Source organism: Rutilus rutilus (assembly GCF_951802725.1).
Source record: "Rutilus rutilus genome assembly, chromosome: 14".
NCBI lineage: Eukaryota > Metazoa > Chordata > Actinopteri > Cypriniformes > Leuciscidae > Rutilus > Rutilus rutilus.
In genome coordinates this window covers 17,825,831-17,853,664 of record NC_140219.1, presented here as the reverse complement: position 1 = coordinate 17,853,664, position 27,834 = coordinate 17,825,831, and the positions used below count along the sequence as shown (strand labels likewise).

The 27,834-nt window shown below is 36.3% G+C and overlaps 3 protein-coding genes across 5 annotated transcripts; 1 reads left to right on the top strand and 2 right to left on the bottom strand.

Moving 5' to 3' along the window:
* The first annotated feature begins 760 nt into the window (after nt 1–760).
* Nucleotides 761–7,471, top strand: clic2 (chloride intracellular channel 2). The gene is made up of 6 exons (XM_084430804.1): nt 761–986; nt 3,606–3,715; nt 4,802–4,927; nt 5,639–5,739; nt 6,302–6,471; nt 6,570–7,471. Exons 1-6 carry the CDS (start codon nt 933–935, stop codon nt 6,726–6,728), a joined length of 720 nt encoding a protein of 239 aa, XP_084286930.1. The 5' UTR covers nt 761–932; the 3' UTR covers nt 6,729–7,471.
* Nucleotides 7,472–7,961: 490 nt separating this feature from the next.
* On the bottom strand, nt 7,962–9,507 carry urp1 (urotensin-related peptide 1). The gene is made up of 5 exons (XM_084430805.1): nt 9,392–9,507; nt 8,883–8,984; nt 8,766–8,806; nt 8,572–8,677; nt 7,962–8,360 (listed from the first exon to the last, which is right to left on the bottom strand). The coding sequence occupies exons 1-5, from the start codon at nt 9,492–9,494 to the stop codon at nt 8,329–8,331; spliced, it is 384 nt and encodes a 127-aa protein (XP_084286931.1). The 5' UTR covers nt 9,495–9,507; the 3' UTR covers nt 7,962–8,328.
* A 3,670-nt stretch (nt 9,508–13,177) lies between these two features.
* On the bottom strand, nt 13,178–27,606 carry slc24a6a (solute carrier family 24 member 6a). Of its 3 annotated transcripts, XM_084430220.1 has the most exons (18): nt 27,384–27,499; nt 27,101–27,224; nt 24,183–24,278; nt 20,398–20,474; nt 18,781–18,855; nt 18,609–18,693; nt 18,425–18,528; nt 18,253–18,327; nt 18,143–18,168; nt 17,990–18,043; nt 17,717–17,859; nt 17,463–17,629; nt 15,858–16,131; nt 14,908–15,074; nt 14,669–14,783; nt 14,469–14,581; nt 13,796–13,861; nt 13,462–13,695 (listed from the first exon to the last, which is right to left on the bottom strand). In XM_084430220.1, exons 2-18 carry the CDS (start codon nt 27,207–27,209, stop codon nt 13,585–13,587), a joined length of 1,857 nt encoding a protein of 618 aa, XP_084286346.1. In that variant the 5' UTR covers nt 27,210–27,224; nt 27,384–27,499; the 3' UTR covers nt 13,462–13,584. The 3 variants fall into 3 exon arrangements, with proteins under 3 accessions (XP_084286345.1, XP_084286347.1, XP_084286346.1); XM_084430219.1 differs by having other exon boundaries at nt 13,178–13,695; nt 27,101–27,606; XM_084430221.1 differs by having other exon boundaries at nt 13,320–13,695; nt 17,544–17,629; nt 27,101–27,534.
* Between the last annotated feature and the right edge of the window lie 228 nt (nt 27,607–27,834).

Below are 27,834 nucleotides of genomic sequence, written 5' to 3'. Positions count from 1 at the left end.
GCATACCCACACCCTCATTTGTCTACTCACACACACAACTGTGTATCTTAGCAATATACTTCTAATGTTTTATTATGCACACACTACCCCTACTCATACCAGAAAACCGTATTTTAGATTTAAAAACATAACAAAACATAATTTATATGAATCATTATTCCAATCGAGGAAATCCCCAAACGTCCCCCAAGGGATTTAGCTCATTTTTTGGGTTGAAAAACACACACAAACCACATGGGATTTGCTTTCTGCTGTGCCTCAACTGATATCAAAAGTATTTGGCAGGGGTTACTGGAAGTTAGAAAACTTCCAGAGAAGTGTAGATAATAGTGAAAGAGCAGAATGAGTCAGAATTCCAAATGGCCACTAGAAAAAAAAGAAAAAAAAAAAGACTGAAACAGAGAAGAGCAAGTACCTTCACTCTTTTGTCTGAAATGCGAGAGCAATTAAATATCTTCTTTAAAATAATTAGTTCATGTATAGTAAAACAGCCTCTCCATTACACTGCTGAAAGGGGCACATAGTTGATTGAACATATGGGAGAGGGGAATGTTAGTAAGAGGTAGAAGTGTTAATAGTCTGCATGAATGGAATGTGGCCCCTGCTTCACGTCTGCGATAACCCTGTGACGTTTCTCCTGAGTGTAAGTGCGTGCTGGATAAAATGAAAAGCTATTTTTGAGCTCTCTGACACAGCCTGGCAGCACAGTTATATAGTTAGGGTCACGCCCATCCTCTCTAGCCTCCCTCCCTCCTGACTTTTAAAGTGTGTTTGCGGAGGGAGAAAGCAAGAGTCTGACCAACTTTCATCTCACACATTACACACATTAGCCGTGTACCAATCTTTGGGGGAACTTCTACTGTCTGGTTGATTTGTGGAATAATTTTCACAGAGGTCTGGAATTATCAAAGTCTTTTTCCTCCAGGAAAGAAATGGCACTCAGACAAGACTCAGATAAAGAACCACGCATTGAGCTCTTCATAAAGGTCAGTTGTTCAATATTCAAATTAAACAGTTTAATTCCAATAAAGTAACTACATTTTCAGCTGTAGGATCAAATAATATTAAGTATAAGAATAATTTAAATAGAAAAATAAATAGTTCAAATAAGATAATAAGCCACTAATCTGAATACTGATCAAGTTCAACATTATGTAATCCTTACTGTTGGAATAGAGATGTTAAACTCAATAATTTTAGCCTTTGAACAAAATTTTGTAGTTAATAATATAGTTTATGATGCACCGTTTGCCTCTTATTTTCCATTGTGTGTAATTTTCTAATAGACGAGACTATATTCTACTTAACATTCTGAAAAAAATAATAAAAGGCTTGTGACTATACATGAGCCTGTTGCCAAAAGTTATTTTGTTGAATAGTACTCTACAAAGACACCATGAACCAAGATCTTCCAGTGCTCTATCAGTGCTTTTTGTCCATTTGGGCACCATGAATCAGAGGTTGATTTGGGCGTTTACAGTCAATTCAGTTAACATATGCAATACTATAGACTGGATAGTATGGTTGATATGCAACTGTTCGCCTTTACGCTTCTCTTTATCAGAACAGACGCACAGACAGCATTGGGATCATCTTATCACCACACATGCACACGCACTGAAAGACTGACAGCTCTTGGATCCCTGTCGTCACACCCATAAACACGCGTACGTTTCCTATAGATCCCATTACCAGTGTACCAGTTGAACTACTACAGTTCATTAACTAAATGAGTAGAACATGAATGTGTGGTGACCTTTAGATCCTAAAGATAATCAAAGCTTTGTAGATGGTCACCATTTATTACAGAAGTTATGTATATAGTCCAGCTGTTTGTGTTCTTATTTTAAAAAATGCGTATTATGGACGGTAGAAGAATTGTTCAGGTCTGTTATCTACCTCTTCTAGACAATTCCTGCTTTTCCTCTCTTTGGATCTTTTGCATTTTCCTCCCACACCCACACAATACATGGACTATTTATGTCCTATTCTTTTTAAAGGGAGGAATACATTTATTTAAAAATAAAAGCTATCCATCAACATTAATAATAATAGACAGCTGGATCTGAGAGAACCCAAACATGTTTAAATATTTTAAGAACATTGCTATGTTTACTCACACTTAAGAATATGGTTTATTCAGGGGGAATTTTGTGCAGAAAGTAGCATTCTGAAACATCATGTAAACACAAGCGTTGTTTACTTATGCTTCACGGCCCAAAAGAAGGAAGGATTTTTCCGTACTTATTTTGCACAGGTGTTTTACCTGTAATTTGAATGACTTGTTGCACTGTGTTGTGTTTTAAGGTTAAAGTCAGCATGAAATCAAAATGGACCCTATTTACTTTGTTGGCGCATATTACTAGTCTTGTGGTGAACAATTAATCCGTGCAAGTTAAAACACAGAACATTTTTTTTTTGGCTTCGTAATCTTTAATCAAAATCTGAAAATGCCCCTCCCCTCTGCCTTGGAGGACCTTCTCTGATGACGTAGGTTTGACGGCTTGGTTTGGGAAACGCTTAACCACTCCCCTCAAATCGTTAGTCTGTAATGAGCGAGAGATGGAGAGGAGGAGCGCTAGAGTAAAACAAAACCCTGCCCTCTGTTCAATATTTCTTTTTCCCTGGGAAATACGTCACAGCACAGGAGAAAAGTCGTTTGCAACTTCCGGTTCACGCGGACTTTAAAGGAAATGTCTGTAAACTTAATGGATAATGTCCTGGCAGAAAATCATCAGTCCCTTTTCTGCTTTTACGGTTTTTTTTTTTTGTTTTGTTTTTTTTTCAGAATTGAGATAAAACGGTTTAAAATACCTGGATTTCTGTCATGTAAAAGCATAAGAGACATTCTTACATAAAATTCTTAGTGAAATTTGAAGTGGTAGTGCTGACGTTAAATTCTGTTCTTTCAAAAACATAAAAACATTGTATCTATATTTGCATATTGCAAATGCCATTTGTGTTCCTACGCAGCTTTCTAGCAATAACCAGTGTGTATGTAAACATAATGATTAAAATATCAAGTTCCTGAAACTTCACACTTTAGTTTTCTCAGTGTTATCTTATGATATAACCGATGGGTTGAACCTTAAAGTAATTTCTGCCTCTACTGGGTTTTGATTAAGAGGATGGTTCACCAAAAAATTTACATTCTGTCATCCTTTACTCATCCTTATGTCGTTCCTGACTTTTTTCCTTCTGCAGAATACTAGGGTCCAAACTGTCAGTTTATGGACAACAAACAAACAAATAAATAAAATACTGACACATCCTTCAAATATATTTTATGCTCAACAGAAGATAAGGTCATACAGGTTTGAAACATGAGGGTGAATTTATAATGACAGACTTCATTTTTGGGTGAACTATCCTTTTAAGTCAGAAAAACATATGAAAAGAACTGAAATATCATGTATTATTAATATTTTATACATACATACTCTGCTGCACAAAACAGAAAAACAGTCCAGTCAATTTTAACAAAACATGAGTGTTTAGGAAATCTATAATGTGTGCTTCTCGGTCTACATGTAGGCTATATATAACCTTGTGTCTGATCTGTGAAACTTTGATACTGACCATGGATTTCTCCTTTTTGTCTCAAGGCGGGTCATGATGGAGAGAATGTGGGGAACTGTCCCTTCTGCCAGAGACTCTTCATGGTTCTTTGGCTGAAAGGAGTCAAGTTCACCGTAACCACCGTTGACATGAGGAAGTAAGCGTCACTTTAAGCTTTCATTTCACTGAAACAGTAAGGCCATGAATGAAATTTATGCATATTCTAGGCACATGCCTATGCTTGAACATCCAGGGGGGCCCAATTACAATGAGGAGAAATAATACGATTATTAGTATTATTTATTTGAGTCTAATGCTAAAACTCTGTAAGACAGTAACTTTGTAAATTAATGTCTGTGAGTTTTGCAAATATTTAACAGATGAAAAGTATAAAAACAGCTTGTGACTAAACCTCGTAACTCCATTGGCTCCTCAAACTGTCGGTAAAACTTCATAACTCCAACCCGCCTCAATCTTGAATGAAGTGCGCACACATTTTGGTGGACCGTCTGCTTGTTTGCGATGCAAAGGCAAATAAAGAACTGGTTGTTTGAATAAGTACAGCGTAAAAAACACTATAAATAATGTCTAAATGTATTTGAGGAGCAGAGAAGAGTGTCTTAGTCTAGCATTTGCCGAGTCAGTGCCAAAACTAAACATGGGATTTTGGCCAAATGACAGAAAAAAATAAGAGCACACATAGCTTCAGCTAAACTTCATAACCTGTAAGTTGATGAAAACGTAAAGCGATGCACTTACTGCCTCAGATGCGGCCGTTCTAATGACGGGGATAAAATTATTTTGCCTATGCCACATTATGAGGTAAACTCAGCCCTGGCTAAGGCTATCAACTGGAATGGAATTCAGTATACAAATAGTGAAATCTGAGGAATTCTGGACTAGCATAGACTAGATGTGATAACACCGGGGGCGGTCAAAGTACAGCAAGTGTACTACAAACAGGATGAAGGGAGTGTGAACTTTCCCATTGCCCTGTTCCCATCTAGGCCTAATGCAATCAAAATCTAATTCTTCAAAAGCAAATGCAATGTACTTAGCAGCTGAACACTCCTATATCCGTGTGCTTTGAGTGCTAAATGAGTTGAATACTATTTTAAAGAAGCATTAATCACTTTAGGTCTCATTGAAAGACTATCTGTAAACAATAAATGACTTCATATTGACCATGTCCGCACCCTGTGGTTTACACTCCCTCTGCTCTGCTCCACCCTGTGTTGTTTAGGAAGCCAGAAGAGCTGAAGGATTTAGCTCCAGGTACCAACCCTCCTTTCCTCCTGTACAATGGCACGCTGAAGACTGACTTCATAAAGATCGAAGAGTTCCTGGAGACCACACTCGCCCCTCCTCGGTATTGTGCTTGTCTGTGAGCTCATGTAATGCTATATCAAACATTGGCTTCACACAAAAACCTTTCACAATGAGACATTATTCTAGTGTTGTTCTGTCATAAGTCGCATGACTGCACTCATTTAAGTGATATCTGACACACTGACATTCCTGTGACATTGAAATCATCAATTTCAAAGACTATATCCTACCGGAGTCCCGGTATACTTCAGAATAGTTCTTGCTGATCTTTTAAATTTTGTTTCAAAGAAGCATGCATTAAAATGATAAAAAGTGATAGTAAAGACATTTATAATGTTACAAAAGATGCTGTTCTTTCGAACTTTCTAAGAATTCTGAAAAAAAAAGAAAAAATGTATCAGGGTTTCCACAAATATATTAGGCAAATCAGCATATTATAATGATTTCTGAAGGATCATGTGACACTGAAGACTGGCATAATGGCTGATGAAAATTCAGCTTTGCCATCACAGGAATAAATAACCTTTTAAAATAAGATTTTACTGTATTTTTTATCAAACAAATGCAGCCTTGGTGAACATAAGATACTTATTTCTGACCCCACACAGTGACATTTTTAACATGCATTATATGGATGGGCTTAAGTGTTTTTTTGAGTGTCAGTATTATCATGTGAATGATGGATGTGTATCTTTTAGGTAGGCTATGTGATGACTGGCTTTAAATATTTCCCTCTGTCTTATCCTATTAGCTATCCTCATCTCAGCCCCCGCTACAAAGAGTCATTTGATGTTGGTGCTGACATTTTTGCCAAGTTTTCTGCGTATATAAAGAACAGCCCAAACAATGCCTGTGAGTTACAACACCTATATTACATTTTAAATATATAAAAACCAGCATGATTGTGTGAAACTGCAACAGTTAGATTCACAAGAAATTAATTTAGAAAAACTTACATTTTAGACACGATGTTGCGAAAATACTTCCAAAAAGCAGAATTGTTGCGAATCATTCATAACAAGATTCGTTTGTGTCTTTTCTAAATGAATCAGAATTTTAAAATCAAATCGGTTGAATGAACGAATGGTTTAGTGACTCATAAATACAGTAATTTGTCGCCACCTACTGGTGTAACGATGTAACCTGCAGAAAGAGTCCATGAAAATACCTAGTGGAAAATACACACCACTGACTGGAAGCTGAGTGATACAAGTAGTTAAAAAAAAAAAAAAAACGCTTTTCTCTGTCATGATCAGTATCGTTTTATCAAGCTGATTTTTAGAAACAACATAGGTCTATTGACTTAATCAGATTCATGCACTGACACTTAGCCTACATAATAGACCACCAGAACAAAGTCTGAATATAAATATGATTATATCTGAATATTTTTCTCTTCTATTTGATTCCTCAGTCCAAGAAAAAGCCTTATTGAGGGAGTTCAAGCGTCTTGATGACTATCTGAAAACTCCTCTTCAGGACGAGCTCGATCAAAACATCAGCGAATCCAAAAGAAAGTTCCTTGACGGCGACCGCTTGACACTGGCAGACTGCAACTTGCTACCAAAGCTGCACGTCATCAAGGTGATACGCCTCTGTGGTTTACAGACACACACATACACAGGCCTCTATAAAGCTGTTTCATTTTAAATACATAATTATGATTCTTTTTGGTTTTGTAGGTTGCTTCCAGGAAGTACTGCAGTTTTGAGATTCCTGCTCAGTTCACTGGAGTGTGGCGTTACCTGCAGAATGCACGTGAGAGAGAAGAGTTCAGTCAGACCTGCCCAGCTGACATTGAAATTGAGAAAACCTATCTGAGTGTGGCCAAGAGGAACTGAACTTCAGATTATTGAGGACATAAGGGGTTAAAGGTTTAAATAGTGTAAATAGTTTAACATTTCAGTTTCTACGTTTATAGGCATCTACGTAGTTCACAGTTATAAATATATTACAGAAACACAAAAGGCACACTGACTGAACACAGTTTGCTTATGCACTTTCATTGTGCCTGTGATCTCAGAGCCCATTGGATTTACTTGGATACTTTTGAGTGACTGCTACTGTCAAACAGGCTTTATTCGGGTAGTTTTAGAAGTTATAGGATCTTTTGCAAACGACCTTGAGCACAACAGGCGAGTTGTGCTTTTAACAGAATGTAACATTTTTGTGCATAATGTATATATGTATTTTACGTTCATTATGGCATATTCGGTTTTATGTATATCTTTTAATCATCTGTAAGAATGAGTTGAATCATCTGTAAGAATGAGTTGAAAATCGAAAGATTTTCTTATGTTTTTGAAAAAGTCTCATGCTCACTAAGGCTGCATTTATTTGATCAAAAATACAGTAAACACAGTAATATTGTGAAATATTATTACAATTTAAAATAACAGTCTTCTATTTGAATATATCTGAAAATGTAATTTATTCCTGTAATGGCAAAGCTGAATTTTCAGCATCATTACTTCAGAAATCATTCTAATATGATGATTTGATGCTCAAGAAACATTTCTTAGTACTTTTGTGGAGGTTAAGAAATAAAAGTGAAATGGAAAAAGAATAAGAGTACAAATTTATATATATATATATATAAAAAAAAAAATCTTACTGACCCTAATGTCTTTAACATAGTGAACAATATTGTACCTCATTAAATGTCTCTTGTTTTATTATGCTGGGCCTATGTAAGTTAAAGGCCAAGATAAAGCTTGCTTCAAGCATTTTAAAAGAAATTATGTACAAATGTACTGATAAACGCACTTCTTAACATCTCAACACACTGCTAGATCACAGATATAATGATGTTATGTTGTTCTTGCTCATATGTTCTTATACATTTTGTTAAAAGTTTCCATGAGACTATGCAACATTCTTCCATAAAAATGAAAACACAAATGTGCAGTACATGAATCAATGAGTATTGCGTCAGTAATGGTTGTTTTGTATTAAAGGTTATTGTGGCAGATGTACTGAGCGGCGCAAACACCATTGTTAGACATCACGATTGTTTAAAAAAAGAGATTCAACTGCTTTCTTTCAAATTTTACTTAAAATAAAATTTATTTCATACATATCACCACTTTGTCTTTCTCGTTTCATGTGAATGTCAAGCATATATAGAGCTTTGGTGAAAGATGGTGATGACTGGATTGAAAAACAAAACAAAAATACACAAATATTACAACTGATCTGCTTTTACCTAGACTATATTTATTTTACAGTTGCAGTTCTAGGTCAGTTTTCATTTATGATAAAAAATGCATTCATATTCCTGTTAGATTACTTTATATATCTATATAAATATACAACATTATTCACAATGTCAAAGGGCAGCTGAATGGATATTTTATGGGGGGAAACAAAGGCATACATTTTAAGTGTTTGTACATGAAGGGATGTTAGGCTGGTCCTCTGTCCATCTCAGCCGATTCATTCCTAGTTTGTAACACAATATTTCCAAAAACAGGCTGTAAAGGGAAGGAAAAAAAACTTTGATTAGTAATATAATAATGACATAAAGCCATTGTGTCATCCTTGACATTCTTTATAGGAATAAAATCAGCATTACATAATTGTTTTAAAATTTTCTTATTGTTTTTTGACAATGAAAGTGTTTTGAGTATTGATATTTATACACACTACTATATATAATCTGCACCACATATATAGGAACCTCACCTCTCTTATTGTTTTTGGGCAAGTTTTGCTCAGATCGTAGATAACCTTGAGAACGCAGGTTATCAGCTGCTGCTAGTTTTAAAACAACTGCTTTTAAGTCATCCACCTAAAGACACAGACCAGACTGTTTCAGTATCACACAAGTAAGAAAGAAAGAAAAAATTGAAAATGCATTACAAAGAGACTGATCATACCATGTTATTCATTTTCTCTTGCTGCAAAATTTCTTTTGTACCTAGATAGACAGAAAAAGTGAAAACGGTATCCTTTCTAATAACATGATCTAAATAACAAGTGTCCAAGAGTCTCACCTCTCTGGATCAGGACAGGGAGGACAGTTTTGATGTCCCTTTGCTCTGTTAAATCATTGCTTTGTCTCTCCTCGACCTCTGCCACCAGTTTCTGAATCAGTTCTGCGAAACAAAATGTCATATTTTGGTAATAATTGTAAATTATTTACAAAAAAAGGGGGAAAAAAGAAAGAAAAGGATTAAATTACAAGCAAATTGTCAATACATGTAAAAAAAAAAAAAAAAAAACAGATGTCCCTTCTGTTTCAAGTTAAATGTCTATTTTTAAAAGGTGCAGTGGAAAGATTACATTGTCATAAGATCAAGCTCATGAGTGTTTATAAAATGTCCCCTATACTGCCTTTCACCACTTCCTTTTCAACATTTACATTGGAAGCAGAAGAGACATTAAGCACTCAGCAATGTCTATAAATGTACAAGTCGCAGTTACTCCACATGAGCTTCATCATACATTTACAACAAACATCATGAGCTTGCCAAATCTCAAAAGTCTCAAAAGTTGATCTCACCTTCCTGCTGTGGCAGTGCCGTGTCTGAGTATAGAGGCAGGGCATGAGTTCTCCGCGCAGAGCAAACCACAGCCAGAATGTAGAGCAGTGCCAAGGACAACATGTTGAGAGGATCACGGGTGACTTCAGTCTTCAGTGCTCTTGCCCCAGCCGGCATCATCAGTTTTATATCATCCGAGGCCATCTATCCTGAAGGGATCAATACTGCTCATGTCACCCCATCCCAGTGTTAATGGTTTTGACGTGATGTCCTCTCGTCATAGACACAATTAAGAGTGTGCTGTCAATTCAGACAGAGCCTATCTCTGCTTGCACAGAAACCCTAACAAATGTTTACTCTTCACTACCCATCAGTGACTGCTCTGACGCCTCAGATTCTTTATGTCTCATACCTGACATTGCATGATGCATTTTACACATTTCTTATTATTTTTAATCTGTAATTTGCTGTGATGTTTCATTGGTCACGATTTATATCAGGTGTCTTACATAAAAATAGTAATAATGAATGGTAAGGTACAATAATTATTGTGCTCATGTATTGCAATACACTTTTGCTGCTATCGAGGTGGGATATACGGGTAAGGTTAGGGACAGGTTTGGTTAAAGTTATAGGTTAAAGTGTGGGTTACGGTGTAAGGGAAGGGTACACCGTAATTACATGCAGGAATTTTTTTTTAATATAAAAACAATATGAAGTAGGATTGAAGAATTTGTTTATTTTTGGGATAATTCTGTTCTCAGTGACATCAAAGTTAGATACTGTCACATTCAATCCTTGTTGCACGTTCAAAGCAATCCATGAATACTCTCTTAAGCACCAGATGACGTGTGTCCTGGGACATTGCTATTGGTTTCTCTTTTGCTGTATTTATCAAAGTGAAAGGTATATAATACGACACAAAGGTTTGGTGCCAAATGAACAAACAGCGTAGTGCGGTGATGGATTGTGTCGTCTCTGAGTTTCTGAAATTGCAGGTGAAAGTGTTAAACCGTAACATCTCTCATCTTCAACCGTCTTTGTGTCCAAAAACAGAAAGAAACAAAACATAATAAAGAACAATTGTGTGTGTGTGTGTGTGTGTATAGTTTGAAGAAAAGACAGATTTGACACATATCAGTATACATAATATTATTAGAAGATTGATGAGAATGTTTCCTCAAAAACAAATTATTCTTATTAACTAAATGTGGTTTAGTTAACTAAAATTCTTAAAAAAATAAAAAATAAAAAAATAACTTTATTTATCATTCTATGCTATGCTCACTTGTTAAGTTAAATATCAAGGAATAAACACTGGTACCATTCAACATTTTGGGGTTGAAAGATTTTTTTATGTTTTTGAAAAAGCCTCATGCTCACTAAGGCTGCATTTATTTGATCAAAAATACAGTAAACACAGTAATATTGTGAAATATTATTACAATTTAAAATAACAGTCTTCTATTTGAATATATTTGAAAATGTAATTTATTCCTGTGATTACTCCCATTACTCCAGTCTTCAGTGTCACATGGTCCTTCAGAAATCATTCTAATATGATGATTTGATGCTCAAGAAACATTTCTTAGTACTTTTGTGGAAGTTAAGAAATGGAAAAAGAACAAGAGTACAAATTTATATACCAAAAAAAAACTTACTGAACAATATTGTACCTCATTAAATCTCTCTTGTTTTATTATGCTGGGCCTATGTTATTTAAAGGACAAGATAAAGCTTGCTTCAAGCATTTTAAAAGAAACGATATACAAATGTACTTATAAACGCACTTCTTAACATCTCAACACACTGCTAGATCACAGATATAATGATGTTATGTTGTTCTTGCTCATATGTTCTTATACATTTTGTTAAAAGTTTCCACGAGACTATGCAACATTCTTCCATAAAAATGTAGTTCCCATAATGCTTATAAATAAATTCTTAAGAAAGCAGCATCTCTAGACTTATGTTTTCACAAAATGAAACTTTATTTCAAATGGGGAACAATGCAAATGACTCATAAGAGTGATGATCTTCGGTATTGCACAGACCTTGTTTTATTGCACTCAACAACATACAAATATCTTTAAGAATATAGACAGAACTGTAACAAATGGTGAGATAGTAATAATGAGCCATATCATCATTATGTGACGTTTAAAATGAAAATAAACAGGGAAGAACTGAACCTTAAACAGTGGCATAATGAGATGTTTACAGCAGTCAGGCTGTAACTTGTCATGTCAGTTACTATTTTATTCTCACATTAATTTAATTAACACATACCTTTTATCATGAGTGGTAGGATGAAAATCTTCAGGACATTTAAGAAGAGAAATTAAATCATTTACAATTTTGCTCATTAGTACTAAGAGAACTGCAAACCACAAGCAAGAAAATATTGACTATTGGTACAGGACTTTTTAAGCAATACAAATTAAATACACAACATAACTGAAACATAAGCATGTTTAATCAGGATACAAAGTCAAAGGTCAAAAATATCTGTACCAGAATTAACCAAATAAATTTCAGATCAAACAGTGGATGACTTTGATTGTTCATATATTATATTAATAATACTTCATTATCTGTTCCATAGACAGTATGCAATATAGGATTTTATTGTTTATAAGATTATATTATATTATTATAACTATATTGAATTCCAAACATTTTCATTTGGTGCAAAGACCAATTAAGGTCTGTTGTTTATTAAGGTGTCATTCATAGTGTGAAAATATATTTATTAAATTGTAAAGACCTGCGTATAAAGCAATTATTTGTGAATAATGGCTACATTTTAATTTTACAGTTTAATTGATTGTTACTTTCTCATGTTCATAGTTCATGTTGCAGTGGGGCACAAAAGTAACTATTTCATTACAACATATCAAAATGTGCAACAGACACCTCTAAGTGACACTGTATATAAAACTCTGCATGTTTGGTATGTAAACACTTACCAAAGACAGGGGATGTTTTTGGTTAATCAGTAATACTATAACAACAGTCTTCCAAAGTACCAGAATATTTTCTTTTTTTAAACGGATACTCCACTTTTTTTTTTTTGGAAATAGGCTCATTTTACAACTCCCCCAGAGTTAAAGAGTTGAGTTTTACCGTTTTCGAATTCATTCAGCCGAACTCCGGGTCTGGCAGTACCACTTTTAGCATAGCTTAGCATAGATCATTAAACCGGACAAGACCATTAGCATCTCTCTCGCGTTGCGTCATATCATTACGCCTGCTGCACTCATGGTACGGCAGCAAAGTTTCTTGATTATTACGCAGGAATAAGAGTATAGTTCCTAGCCATATCAGCCTAGAAAATCGCAACTTTACATTTTCCATCGGTCTTAGTACATGATGTAACTACAGAAGAGTCAAGTTTTAAATAGGAAAAATATCGAAACTCTTTGTTCATTTTTTTGAGAGAGATGCTAATGGTCCTGTCCGATTCAATGATCTATGCTAAGCTATGCTAAAAGTGGGACCCCCAGCCCCGGAGATCGGCTGAATGGATTCGAAAACGGTAAAACTCAACTGTTTAACTCTGGGGGAGTTGTAAAATGAGCCTATTTCCAAAAAAAGTGGAGTATCCCTTTAAGGAACACAAAAAGTGACAGACTGCTCTTAAATATACTAAAACAGGAAAATCCTCAAAACCACATTTTTTACAGAGCTAACATCCAAAATAAATAAGGCAAAGTAATGCAATAAATTGAGTGTATCTCTGTTACAAGAGTTAATAGAAATCTTTTTTTCAGTAGTAACACTTTTCCAATGTCAGTTTTTTTCTTCGCACCATGCTTGACTGTGATTACAAGATTTCAGAATAGAAATATGCAAAAGACGAGGTTAGAGGAAGTGTTCCGTGTGCTGTAAACATTTAACACTGCTTTATAAATTCATCACATCTTGTATTCGAAACTGATTTTTGTTCTCTTAAAGAAGCTCTGTATGTTAGGTAAAATGTTTCAGAGGTACAGTATGCAGTACAGTCTCCTTGAGTTTGGCAGCACTGTCTAGCGGGTGATTGGCTTAAAGCCGTGTGTAGAACTCGACTGTTCTTAACGTACCAGAGCAGAGTCACGGTTCAAACCATGGCTGAAATAACCGCTACTAATAAGGCAGTGACTGGGGCTAAAATATGCTTATCTATGACTAGATCTAGACTAGATCCTAAGCAAAACACGAATAGTGTGATCTAGAGTTTCTCAAAGCAGATGGCGCAGAGCAGGAAGATGACATAGAGGAACATAAGCCCAAGGCCTAACCTCCGGTCCAGCCTCCAGTGGTTCAGGTGCACGCTCAGTACCTGTGCAGACAGACAGAAAACAGACCATGCACATGCCATGAGACGATCATAACAAAATAATATGAGACGAGAGTTGTCAAATTCTCAATGATGAACTTACAGTAAGAAAAACAGAAGCGAGAAGGAGAATCACAGAGTACACCAGCCCCTTACTGTTAATGAAGACCTAGAGGAAGACCAGGAGAAACTGCTGTAAGGACACGGCACACAGCACGCAGAACCAGGGTTATTAATATTAGTATTCTAAACATTTTTTGACCCAAGATCTTTATTTTGAAATTTGCTATTTGTCAGTGTCAACTAAAACTTGGATAGGGTTTTTTTTTTTTTTTTTTACTAATAAAAAATAACAAAAGCACATAAAATACACTAAAGTTAAAATAAAAAATGTAAATAAAAACTAAATCCAAAATATTAATAAAAACTATAATAGTATATAAATAAATAAAAATACTGCACAATACACAAAATTGTTTCTGTTTCATAATTAAATCAAATAGAAAGGATAGAAATAATAAGTTAAAATTAGGGATGGAACAGAAGGAGTCTCAAGATTTTTAAAAGTTGTCTGAAAATATAAATTTGCTTTAAATATATTAATTTCATTTCATTATTAAATAAAAAAAATTATGATTATTTTATAATTATTATATAATAGTGTTTTTTTTTTACTTTAATTTAATTTAATTTTTGTAGATCCATCTAAAATAGTTTGAGAAAGAATCGCAATGCATCACAGACTAATTCCTAATAAAAAAAAAATGTAAACTCACTATTGACCCATAATCAACCACTAGAGTGCGCAAAGCCCATGGGAAACCAAGACCCAGCAGAATGTCAAAGATGTTGCTGCCGATAGAGTTGGACACTGCCATGTCTCCCATACCTGCAGCACCAGACACATTCATTCATTCATTCATCGATAAAACTGAATATGTTGTCAAAAAAAGGAAGAGTGGGGTGATCTTAGCACCTTGACGGGCAACTATGAGACTAGCCATGCAGTCTGGGACACTAGTGCCTGCTGCTAGAAAGGTAATACCCATGACAACATCTGGAATGTCCAATGTAAAACTGATGATGGTGACCTGCAACAAAGATACTGTATGTTAAACAGAAATCCTAACAGGCCATTCTACATATTTTGAGACAAACAAACATTTCCACATGGTGTTTTTGCAGTGACAATGAGCACCGAAGGGCTGATCTCACCATCCACACCATGAGGTAGGAGAACACGGCAATCCAGAGTGTTGAGGCCACAAAGGTAACCATGAACCAGCGCTCCCAGCGCGGCAAAACACAGTTAGGGACAGTGTAGTACAGCAGGAAGCCTAAAGGCCATGCAAACAACCACTTCACTTGCTCCCAGCGCCCCTCTGTGGATAAAAGTACTTCACATCATTACCATTGCATGCAAGGCTCCTTAACGCCACCTACAGGACAAAGGGAGTATCACATACATTCAAATGTCACAGAACAAAGACTGTCAATATAGACAATGATACTTGATTGAAACATTAATGATCTCTCTTTATTTTCCTTTCTTTTACTGAAACGTTTCAAAGCCCTTTTGAGCTATTCAAATCGCATTTTCACCCTTCCTGCCATCTTCAGTAACATGTTCAATTGTTCAGCAGTGATGGAGTTCATTTGATTGCAAGGCGCATCAGCCCCGAGAGATTTGAGAGCTCTCATCACTTTTCTGTAATCATAACACTAGTGTACAAATCTAAAATGCATGGTCCCATTATCTAGAAATGGCTCTTAGACTAATGGATTATGGTCCTTAATGGGCTAAAAATGAGGACCATTCTCCTAATCAGGATGTGAGAAAAAAAAATTGAGACAGATGAACCACAATAAACTCAATGTGTTGTCCTGTTATTCTGAATAATGTTTTAATTTAATGTTTTGGTATAATTTATAAACATACCCACTAGAGCATGATTCAGTTTGTTTTTGATTCAGGGAGTCACAATCAAATTCTAAAATGAACTATAAGGATTCCACAAAAACGCTTACTTGTTTCATATATTAAAAATATTCATGATACAAATCATTGGTTTTTAAATGAATATTTATGTTACTTTTGTTAATTGTGGATCGATTGAGAATTGTTTAAGGAAAACATCTGTAATTCATCCTTAATATTCACTCACCTGGCACAGTAAGAGGTCTGAAGGGTTGTTCTTCATCTGCCTCTTCTTCTTCCTCTTCAGGCTGAGCATCCTCTATATCTGCTACACGTTCTAACTCCTCTCCTTGGCCCCTCTGTCGGGGTTCCTCCAGGGGTTGCGTTTCACTCTCAAGGGCCCCTCCATTCTCCAGACCCCAAGGAACCCCCTCCATGCCTGGACCATCTTGGCCGGCAATGTCCCCTGATGCGCTGCCACTGCTGTCTCCAGGGCTCCTGTTTCGAATTAGTCTCTGCCTCTGTGGAAGACAGGCAGAAGATGTGAGAGATGTACACTGTGCAGGGGAGACCCAATGTGATCCCCTTCAACCGAATGAGATTCGGTTAGATGAGAAATGGCGAGGACAGTGTTGAAGAGTCAAGCTTGCAGAACACACCGCAAGACCAAAGTAAAGCGCAGGCCGTTGGGACCTCTTAAAGATGACATGCAAGAGCTGCAAGAGTCAAGCCAACAAGCAAGTCATGTAAACAATTGATGGAATAAAGCATTTGCCCAAACAAACAACAAAATGGTGGTTACATAAGATCTCCAGGGGTTTAAACAAAAATGGAAATCAGGAGTAGTGTCTGAAGATGCCTAAACCTATAAATAGAAATACTATTGCTGACATTTGAAGAGTATACAGGAAATGACAGCAGACGTTCTGAGGACTGGATCAGTCACCATCATACCTGTTGCAGATGGGTCGTGTTAAAGGACCCATAGGAAAGAGAAACCATAAATGAGATCTCTTTATTATTTCTCCAAGACAGCAATGACATTAAATGAGCTGAAATGGAAACTCCTGCTTCTCACTTTTTTCTCCTGAAGAAAAAAAAAACAATTACATTTTTCTTACTAAATTTGAACAATTGCCTCATTTGTATCTATTTTAAACTCTCCTAAGGAATTTTAGCAGAAGCACTGATTTTGTTTTTCTTAATCTATTTTTCTTATTTTGTTTTCCAATAGAACATAAGCGATATTATAATTTGAGATTAAACAATGTGTAAGACTTTATAAGAATATGTATTGAATATTTTTTTTTTCTTATCTCAAATGCAATATTTTCTGACTGAACCTTTTGATTTATGCTTAAAACAAGAAAACAAATATTTGCTAATGGATTGAGAAAAATAATTCAAGATACACACTATATACACTGTCAGTATGATGATTTTTTTAAAGAAAGTCATTCTTTTATTTAGCAAAGATGCATACAAATTTTGATAGATCAAAAGTATCAGTAAAGACATTTATAATGTTACAAAAGATTTTTATCTATTTTTATCTGTTTCAAATAAATGTTGTTCTTTTGAAATTTCTATTCATCAAAAAATCCAGAAAAAAACTATACAATTTTTGTTTTTCACACATGTATCTTTACTGGAAAACAAGACAAAATAATTTTTTGCAGCCACCTTTTGAGACAAATTTGATACACAAATAAAACATACATGAGAACTCTATTTATTGCCTCATTTAATCCATACATGCAATTAGCCTGATAATTTATATTCTTGGTTGCGCAACTGAGGTGCTGCTGTCCCATCCAGACATGCAAAAAGCGAGCAAGCATCCAGCCAGTACCTCAGTGATGAGCATGCGTCCGGCCATGCTGAGGCGAGTGCGGGGGGAGAAGTGGGGCGTGATCATGACACGGAGGCTTGCCTCTGAGAAAGAGAACTGGTGAGGGTGTAGACTCATCAACTCATCCACCATCACCACCGGGGAGTCCTGGCCACCCGCATCCTGACCTGAGAGAAAGAGAGACGTGGTACTATATAATGCACAACCTCTCAGTATGATCCACACAGCTCCACCCTCCACCCACACACACACACCTTTCTTCAAGAGGATCATGGAGGTGTCACAGTGGGGGCTTGCCTCTCCTACCGAAACATCTCTGCACAGACTGCTCACCAAACACGGATGACCTGGGATACCAAACCTCTGCTCCACCCAGCCCAAAATCTGACTGTTAAACCTTGAAATGGACACACAATCTAATATTATATATTGTGGAAATTAAATAATTACATATTACATACATATTATAGATTATATTTTATTATAAATTATATTTTGACTGGTAAGTAAAAATGTTAAATACTCACTTCATGATAAGGATGTAAACTCCATACATTGATATGAGGATTATAGTCTCCCACCTACAACAGTGATGTTTATGATAATGCTATAAGCTCTGGTTCACTTAAATGTCAATGAAGATTTTTACTCCTTCTTTATAATGAATTTGGCACACTTACCAGATTACTTTGTCATCATATATGATCTGAAATACACAACAGTAAATACATAAATGTCTTTAATTAAGTGTGACTACAAAACACAGACAGATAAATATAGTGCTGCTTACCAGAATCAAGGCCAACACAGAGAGGATGTAGAAGGTGGAGTCGCGGAAGAGCGGCCACCAGGTCAGAATGATGGTCTGTGAAGCAGGAATGGTGAAACGTCACAAGAAACAAACTGTAAAGTGTGAATCTGTTAAGTTTTATATTTAATACATTAAAACAAGCATAATCTACCTGTCCAGAAAATATTCCACAAACTCCGATTATGACCAGGATGTTGAAGACAGCCGATCCCACAATAGTTCCCACCCCCAGGTCTCCCTTGGTGATGAACACACCTGATATGAAGAGACAACTGCTTATTGACAACTTATTTACAGTAACAACGCATTGCAAAAAAACATTGACTGATCCTGACCGATCAAAGATGTGAAAAGCTCGGGTGCGGAGCTGCCTGCTGCCATGAAGGTGGCACCTGCAACATCCTCACTGAGGTGCAGATTCTGAAAATACAAACCCCAGCTCAGAATATGGTCTGCTATTACACAGTAACATTGAGATTCCTGCTAGTAGAAACAAACTACACTCACCGCACAGATTTTTTCCAGAGAGGGGACAAAGTAGACATCGCAGACAATAGCAAGGGCGTAGAACATGTAAACTGCCTGTGGTCACAACAGCACACAGAAGACAGGTCAGCAGAGATCCATTACTTAACCTTCACAAACACAGAGCTATCAAAGACTGTACTGCATGAAGTCTTTCATTTTTAGTTATTTCATTATTTTGAATTTTGCTATGCATCATTATTGCAAACAAGTCAAACTAGAATTCAAGTCAAATTTAACACTTGTACTAAATTTTTTTAAACAACTCAAAAAGTAGGAAATGAACAGGTAATATCAGTTATATTATATCGGTGACACTTTACAAATACAGTCTTATTTGTTAACCTTACTTGATGCATTAACTAACAATGAGCAATATATATTTACAGCATTTATTAACCTTTGTTGATGTTAGTTTATTAAAAATCTCATGTTCATGTTAGTTCACTTCACATGCATTAACTAATGTTAACAGATAAAACTTGTATTTTAGAAATCTATTAGTAAATGTTGAAATGAACATTAAGTTGCTTAATGTAATAATAAATGATGCAGAAGTAATGGTCGTAGTTCATGTTAACTACTGCAGTTAACTAATGTTAAAATATAAAATACTTATTTTTAAAGCATTATCACTATTTGAATATATTTTAAAGTTTAATTTGTTCCTGCGATGGCAAAGCTGAATTTTCAACATTACTCCAGTCTTCAGTGTCACATGATCCTTCAGAAATCATTATAATATGATGATCTGCTGCTCAAGAAACATTTCTTAGCAATGCTGAAAACAGCCGCTTAATATTTTTCCGCATATATTTTCAGGATGTTTGGATTAATAGAACATTCAAAGGAACAGTATTTATTTGAAACAAAAATCTTTTGTAACATAAATGTCTTTACAGTCACATTTGATCAATGTAATGCATCCTTGCTAGCCTGGGAAAACCCAGACAACTTCCGGCAAATTTAGATTTGCTCTGCAAGTAGTCTGGCAAAGAGCTCATTCAAGCCCATTTCTAATCCGTCGAAATCGCGGCACAAGTCAGAAACGTTGAGGCGGGCTTTACACGATGACGATCGCTCTGATTGGTTTTAGGTCTATCCAATTGTGCCCAGAGGCATTTGAGCGACGTCCGTTGGTGAAGCGCATCAACTTTTAAATGCATTATTATATTCAAATTGCAAACATATGAGGACAGTCTCCATGAAAGACCCACTGGCAGATGATGAACGTGCTACTACATTTCTCTCCGAAACGGTAAGAAATTAAATTAGATTTAATAGAGGATTTTAACTGTGACAAGATGATTGACAGGGCAGTTTACGTGACCCAATTGCGCCCAGAGGCATTTGAGCGACGTCCGTTGGTGACGCCCCTTTGGAAATGAGTTATTAATGAAGCTTTGCCAGACCATAACTCAGTTACTACTGAGGATGGTCTGGTTTTAACCAGGCTACATCCTTGCTGAATAAAAGTATTAATGTCTTTTTTTTAAAAAGACCCTAAACTTTTGAACAGTAGTGTACTTTGCCTGATACGGTCAATCATTGCACCTAACAGTTCTCTGTATATTTATCACTGGACTGTGGCACACTTACACAAAACACATGCAGTAGAATTGCCCCATGCCTCCTCTGTCCCTTAGTGAAGATGTCCTCTGGAAATTCATGGATAGCTGGGTGGAAAAGTGAAAAAAAATTTTTAAATGGAGATGGGGTTAAAAGACCATTAGGTATACAGTATACAGTAGCACAGAGAAACTATGCAATCCATAAAGCAAGGCTTACAATATTCTGAAACGCCTTCATTCACTATGAAACAACCTTGACAGCTCTGGTCTGAACTGAAACGGATGCTAATCACATTTAGCACATTAACGTTTACATTAAAGGTCACATATAAAGGTTTTGCATCTGAGAGCGCACACTGGCTATGAAACCTTATTCTGGGTTACTAAGAGTTTCTTTTGGCCCTAAAAAGTGTGACTGATAAGGGAATATCTATCCACGCATATTCAGATGTATATACAGTATTTTAGATGGGGGAAAAAACTAAAACAAAAGAAGGCCAAGAAAATTTGATTTAATCTGTGAAAACACTAACCTATCTAGTGCTGTGCTTTCTCACTTCATTGATGCACTGTAGCCTTTATCAAGAGAATGTGCTGCATTTAACTTAAGGTTGTTAAGAAGCTTTTGTCTATTGTAACTAAGTGGCAATTGAATTGACCAGCCTTTAAGCTAATCTGTAATAGTGCAGAGAGGCCAGGAAGAGAAGGCCTAGTTAAATCAGAGGACTGGTAATACTTTAGCCCACAGCTTCTTGAGATGCAATCAGCGTGAAGACTGTTCTTGCTCTGACTGCCTTGAAGAGGCCAGCTGTCTAATGAACAGCCATGAAATAAAGAGACGAGGGAGGAAATCACACCCCTTTAAATGCACAGAATAATAACAATCAGAGCTTTTAAGTTTTTAAACTTCTCACTTTTTTATATAACGTACAAACTTTGCATCTAATTTGCTACATGTATCAATTATTTTAAGTGCCATTTCACTAGATAATATGCCAAATGTAACGTGGAATATGTCTTGATTATTCTGAGCAATAATATCAAATCTGTTATCGCAATGCATACTGTAGCTGGAACCAACAGCTGCTCAGTTACATCTAAGATTAAATTTACCAAGTACTCCCTTATTGAATTTCATAAATCAGAAGGATTTATGAATAATTGAAGGGGTGTAATGATTTTAAAGCATTACATTTTATTACATTTGTCCTCTTAAAGTGATCTGCTCAGCCTACACTACCACTGACACATTAGTTAGCTGTTTTTAAATATTTATAAGCCTTGCAAACAACTTTCACTAAATACTAATGACATATAAGCAAGAATAATAATATATACAGATTAATTATTAAATGTCATCAAAAATGAAAAAACTTTATATAATCCATTTGTGATGTGTGAACAATGCAAGCAAATAATCATTAGCAAAACAGAGTTTTTTTAATGTTATTAAAGTGAATTATATTCAGTGAATGAAACACCTTAAAATTAAAATTAAGTCATAATTTACTCACCCTGGGGTTGTTCTAATGCCGTATACCCTTCTTTCTTTTTAGGACAACAAAAGGAGAATTAAAAAAAAAAATGTACCACTTGCACTTGTCCATATAATGACAGTGAATAACCAGTGAATTTTTTTACAGGTCCCATGCTACACGTGCCATATATTACATGTATTGCTAAATATAATACAACTCCTAGAAATCCCCAAAAAGTATCCGTGTACTTTCTTCACCGAGTTAAAGGGGTCATATAATGGTACATGCACTTTTACAAGTTGATTGTACTGAAATGTGTGTTGGCAGTGCCTGTACACAACCATCATGAAATGATAAAAATCCATCCAGTGTTTTTTTTTAAATCTTCTTATATGTTTTCCCCCATCTCAAATCAAGCCGCTCGATTTTGTGACGTCACAAAATCGACGCCCCTCCCACGATTGTTGATTGACAGTCAATCATAGTCTGCGCGGACCGGCGCGGTCATTGTTGATACGCTGGAGCACTGTCTATGAGCAGAATGGCGTCTAAGCGCTTGTGCCTTGTGGTGTTCTGTTCTTGGGTGTAATAACGAACACAGCAGTCATTTTGATGTTCCTAAATCCGAACCGTTGAAGACGCAGTGGCTGAGTTTTGTTTTCGAAGGGAATATTCCCCACGATCAGTGTCAATGCTTTCATTGCGCGAATCATTTCACACACCAGACTGCTTTACAAACGAGGGTCAGTAACGTTATAAAGCTGGTTTTGCTAAGAAGCTTCTCCTGGTACCAACTATTCGTGTTCCTGCTTCACCTCCAGAATAACTGAAGTGAGTGTAACATTTTATTAACCTTTATATTAATATTTATATTAATCTTTGCAAATCGCTTGCTGCACGCTTCACGATGAATGCGGCTGTTTACACTCAGGGTACATTACGGCATGTTTTCTATGTACGACATTCTCAATATAATTCATAATCCCACGTTTATAATGAACAATGCGTTATGGTTATTGTGTTACAATCGGTGTAAGCACAGAACAGAGGGGCGGGGTGAGCAAAGCTCATTATCATTTAAAGACACATGCACTTAAACGGCATGCTGAAAACAGAGCTGTTTTTGACCAGGTAAAATTAGTGTTTTCTTACAATACAAATGAGATTTTTTAATTAAAGTATATTACAGACTTTTAATTTAGACCCTAAAGAATCATATTAGCTTGTACAAAAATGGCATTATATGACCCCTTTAAATATCTCAGTTGTTAGATGACAGTCAGAATGACAGTTGATGTTAATGCGATAGCTTGTTTTTACAACAAACAGAACGGATATATTCACCTCAGAGAAGAAAGTACATGGATTGTATTTTATGTCGCATTTTTATTAATCAACTCGGAGTGAACGGCAGCGCTAATAGAGTGTCATGAATGCGTGCCCTGCACCGAACACCAAAGGACAAGCTCAGGATATTCGTTAAATACTACATTCAACAAACCCTACCATATACCCCCTAGAACACTTGGAATATACGGCACGTGTTGCATGGGACCATTCTGACATAATCAGCATCTTTTTTTTTTTTTTACTTGATGCTGGTCGCTATTTACTGCCATTATATGGACTATGGACTATATGGACTGCGAGAGGGAATTAAAAAAATATATATATAATTTCTGCTTTTGTGGTCTGAAAACAAAAGAAAGGCATGCTGCATTAGGACATCACCAGGGTGAGTAAATGATGACTTCATTTTAATTTTAGGGTGAACTATCCCTTTAAATGATAGAAATGTAATTCATGACACTGACTACAGTATCACGTATATAAAAGTTCAGAAGGTGCAACCCTGTGCAAGAATCCATTAAGGGTTGTGGGACATCAGAACTGTCACAAGCTTTAATACCCGAGGCACTGAACAAAAAAAAAAAACACTCACAATCCCGTTTCTAAAGATGAGATCAATAAATTAAAAATCAAGTGTAAAAACAAATAATCAAGTGAGTGGGAAATGAAAAAAGGACAGAAATGGAAAAGGCGAAACCTCTGTCGATGAGTGATTTGTGGAGTTGATTGAAGGAAATAAAGGGCATATGACGAATCAAGTGGCACACTTTGAATGCTTAAAACAGACTATCATCTGTTCTGAAATTAGGGATTCTGTTGCTTAGTAACACAAGCCTCAAAGGGGACTTGACTATGAAGAGGGCACCTGTCTGCATCAGTTCACAGAATGAGGAGGCAGGGGGAAAGATAGCGAGATATGGACGGATGTGATACAGAAAGACAGGTGAATAAAGAGAGAGAGAGAATTGCTCAGGCTTTCACTCACCAGCTCTGGGAATGCTTGATGTCTGGTTCTCCTTGATGATCTGCTGGGTTAGTTTACGCCCGGCCCAGGTCAGGTCTGAATCCTCTTTGGAATGGGCTGTAAAAATGCATAACACATATCATTATCTTTTTTACTTATACAGTTTAATTGGTCCAAGATGTCCTTTTTTATGAAAGCCATTGCAATGGCACAAAATTGGCTTTTTAAGACAATATACACCAAAGATACAGTGCAGGATGCAAAAGTCCAGTAAAAATGATTCTATTCTGCATTTTTTTCTAATTTAATAATTTTTTCAGGCTTTTGGACAGGCTATATCTAACTTAAACTCCAACTTATTTAAAAATAGGCAAAAGATTGAGGCAATCAGAATGCTTCCTCCCATCCTCTAAAGTTCCCATGGAAACCTGATCCAAAAGCAGTGATTAATGTGTGGTGTGGAACTGGATTTGAGCCCAGAGAGGTTGTGGTTTACTCAAGAACCAAATGACAAAGATAGTTCTCATTTGCATATGCAAACTAATCAGTTCCAAATATAACTGCAATAGGTTAAATGCCTGCATATGAAAATACACAATTTTAAGACTTTGGCAAAGTAGTGATTCAAGAGAGCATGATTTACACATAACAGAAACCTATATATTTGAAAATGACTTTTTTATAATTAGATTTTTTTTTTCAATTATGAATTTACCGTTAACTTTTTAAAGTCATCACCAAATATTGAATAGTCAAGATGTTAACATATAATTCATCTAGTAGGCTATATGGTTTCTCTAGTTTTTGACATGTCTATAGATCCACGTCTAAACATTCATTGTGATTGACATGGTAATGTTCCAGTCTATTATCAAAATGAAGCTTCAGTTACTAAAATAAAATCACACTCTTTCATTCAGCTGTACATTTCAAGGGCACTTTCTGGGAGCTGCTTAACATTCAGATTCAGCCTCCCAGAGGAACTCATTACTCACACGCAGACAAAGCTGGAAAAGTTAGAGGCACTGTGAAAAGATCAGATTATAAGCAACACAGAAGAATGACGACACAGAAGCAGGTCACATTATACATTTCCCCCCCTCATCAATGTCAGCATCTGTTTGTGCTTTTCAAATGTCACCGCTGGTACAACTCATGGGGAAGTTGACATATCCTGAGGTGTGACATGCTATATTCTCAATAATAAACAGCTTTCTCTCAAACTTTTTTATGATATATCCAGCTTTTATCAGATCATTGTCAGTCGATTAATTGTGAGTACTTAAAAAAATTAATAAAATTATCACTTTTGTCAGAACACAGTAACCAGGCAAAATGGTGATTCAAAATGGCCAAAAATCAAAGGAAATGATAACCAGTTAAAGCACATGGACATGCTATGCATCAACTAATTGTCCTCGTCTTAAAAAGATAGTTCACCTAAAAATGAAAATTCTGCCATCATTTACTCACCCTCATGTCATTTCAAACCTGTATGACTTACTTTATTCTATGGTACCTAATAGAAAATATTTTTAAGAATGTTGGGGTCCAAACAATTTTGGACCCTACTGACTGTGAATTGTGTAAATAAAATTAATAATAATTAAGCGTAGCGTCAGTTCTGGCAGGTCACGTTAGTCAACTCGCTTCAGCTGACTCTCAGCTGATCCAAGTCTTCCTAGGATATGATGCCTATCACTGTATACATAAGCTCCTTCAGTATTATCAGCAGCTATCGCGTTTCTCAGGAGCTAATTACCCTCCTCTATCCCCAGCTCCTCCTCTCGTCCAGTCAGGATTTGGCACTCTGATTGCCCTTTGAATCAGAATAAATTCTCGAATTAGGCTATGTTGTAATTTAAAATCTTGAATTAATGATATCTACAATACATTCATTCTTGCCCAGAACAGAACCATACCGCCAATCCTAACTGTATGCTAACTGTCAATCGCATTTGACGATAGTGGTCCTGACAGAAAAAATAATAAAAACATTGACACATTTTTCAAAATACCTTCATTTGTGTTCCAGGTTCGAAACAACAAGAGAACTTGTCGTTGACAAATTCTAAATGAGAAATTATCATTTTGTAAATGATAACAGAATTTTCATTTGGGGTGGATTATTCCTTTAATACATATGTAAACATTTGGTTCCTATACCATTATATTCTGTCATATTAATTTAATTGTCATAAAACAGCTGTTTAAAGTTTTTATCTGCTCCACATAAGCACCTAAAATTTCAGCGGAAAGTTGGTACCTCTAAAAATGGAATGTTAAAGGACACAGCTGGACTAATCTTCTCTGATGTCTGAAGAACTTCTAAACCCCTGCTGATTCAACCCTTCAACCTCTGACGATGAGTGATAGTGAAGGCCCAATACACACGTGTGATGTGCAGGTAACAATGTTCGAGCAGCTGTCCAAGTGATGCCCTTTAGAGAAAGGCAATTATGTGCCTGCCGTGGTCTGCCACCCCTGCAGTTCAGTTATTCCCTGCTGCTCTCCTCCTCCCCAACTCCTTTTGGGGTTTTACTGTCACATCACTTGATGTATGTCAGAAATAATAGGTCTACATATTTCTGAGAACCTCTTGAACATTTTGTTTTTAATTTAGGGTGGATTATTTATGGCAGTCTCCCACTCCCACAATTCTCACCCAGTTCTTCATTCCTTGTGGGTCTAAATATTGGATTTGACCATTATAGCTGCATAATATGGTTGATTCACAGCCACATTGCATCACAGAAACACATTATGACAGAAACTTGTTAATGAATCATGCTCCACATCTCCAAGACAATGAAAAATACTCAATTGTGTGTGTGCGTGTATGAATAAGATAAGGTTAGACGGGAAATACGCACAAACCAAACATTTAACAAAATATCATTATTAGCAGCGGAAATATTTGTGTTAATGAATAAACACACCTGTTACATGAAGAATTCGAGCGAAGCAGGTGATGGCGATGAGCCCGACAGCACATATGAAGAGCCGATAGAAGAGCCGCTGCCGTCTCGATATCAACACCGCCTTCATCCCTCCACCACACCTCTCAAAACATGTCCACACAAGAGAGAAGCCCTCTTCTTTCATTCACACCACCTATATTGGCCTTTCTTTTCAACATACGGCGGGCTAGCTTGCTTAAATGCAGCCATACGTTTGTCGCCCTAGCACCCTACCGCTTCCATAGACACATCTTTCACTTACCGATATTTGCCCCTTTCGGATGTTTAGTAATATAACGAAACAGCGAAAATATCTTAAGCTGTCATTGAGCAAGAAAAAACAAATGTTTTCACGTATTGTCTCAGCTTATAAACATTCTTATCACATCCACCTCCATCTCTCTTTCTCGCTCTCTCCTCCCTCCACACACACGGCGCTCGACTCCGTCACCGAGGGTGTTTCCCAGACTCACAACTAACTGCGCCCTCATGCAGGGTTCACAAGAAGAACAACACCGTTGTCCACCCAATATTCAGCTCTCGAGTGTTTTGAGACTAGGTATACTGTCCTCACAAAGTATTGGGGTTACTTTCAGCGAATAGGGTACAAAATAGGCCCAGAAACTTTTGAAAAACAAGTTTTTTTTCTTCCCTTTTTTAACCACAGGGGGTCGAACTACATTTAGTACGATATCTCTGATTGGAATGCTTTT

What these genes read in the sequence shown, in the direction of transcription:
- clic2 (XM_084430804.1), top strand. Translation starts at nt 933, where the DNA reads ATGGCACTCAGACAAGACTCAGATAAAGAACCACGCATTGAGCTCTTC. An exon ending in ACCACCGTTGACATGAGGAA is followed by an intron (nt 3,716 to 4,801) that starts GTAAGCGTCACT and finishes TGTGTTGTTTAG; the next exon opens with GAAGCCAGAAGAGCTGAAGG. An exon ending in ACCACACTCGCCCCTCCTCG is followed by an intron (nt 4,928 to 5,638) that starts GTATTGTGCTTG and finishes TTATCCTATTAG; the next exon opens with CTATCCTCATCTCAGCCCCC.
- urp1 (XM_084430805.1), bottom strand. Translation starts at nt 9,494, where the DNA reads ATGTTGTCCTTGGCACTGCTCTACATTCTGGCTGTGGTTTGCTCTGCG. An exon ending in GGCACTGCCACAGCAGGAAG is followed by an intron (nt 8,985 to 9,391) that starts GTGAGATCAACT and finishes TTTGTTTCGCAG; the next exon opens with AACTGATTCAGAAACTGGTG. An exon ending in CCCTGTCCTGATCCAGAGAG is followed by an intron (nt 8,807 to 8,882) that starts GTGAGACTCTTG and finishes CTGTCTATCTAG; the next exon opens with GTACAAAAGAAATTTTGCAG.
- slc24a6a (XM_084430219.1), bottom strand. Translation starts at nt 27,266, where the DNA reads ATGAAAGAAGAGGGCTTCTCTCTTGTGTGGACATGTTTTGAGAGGTGT. An exon ending in CAGACCTCTTACTGTGCCAG is followed by an intron (nt 15,075 to 15,857) that starts GTGAGTGAATAT and finishes TTTTATCCACAG; the next exon opens with AGGGGCGCTGGGAGCAAGTG. An exon ending in TCGCTTCTGTTTTTCTTACT is followed by an intron (nt 13,696 to 13,795) that starts GTAAGTTCATCA and finishes CTGTCTGCACAG; the next exon opens with GTACTGAGCGTGCACCTGAA.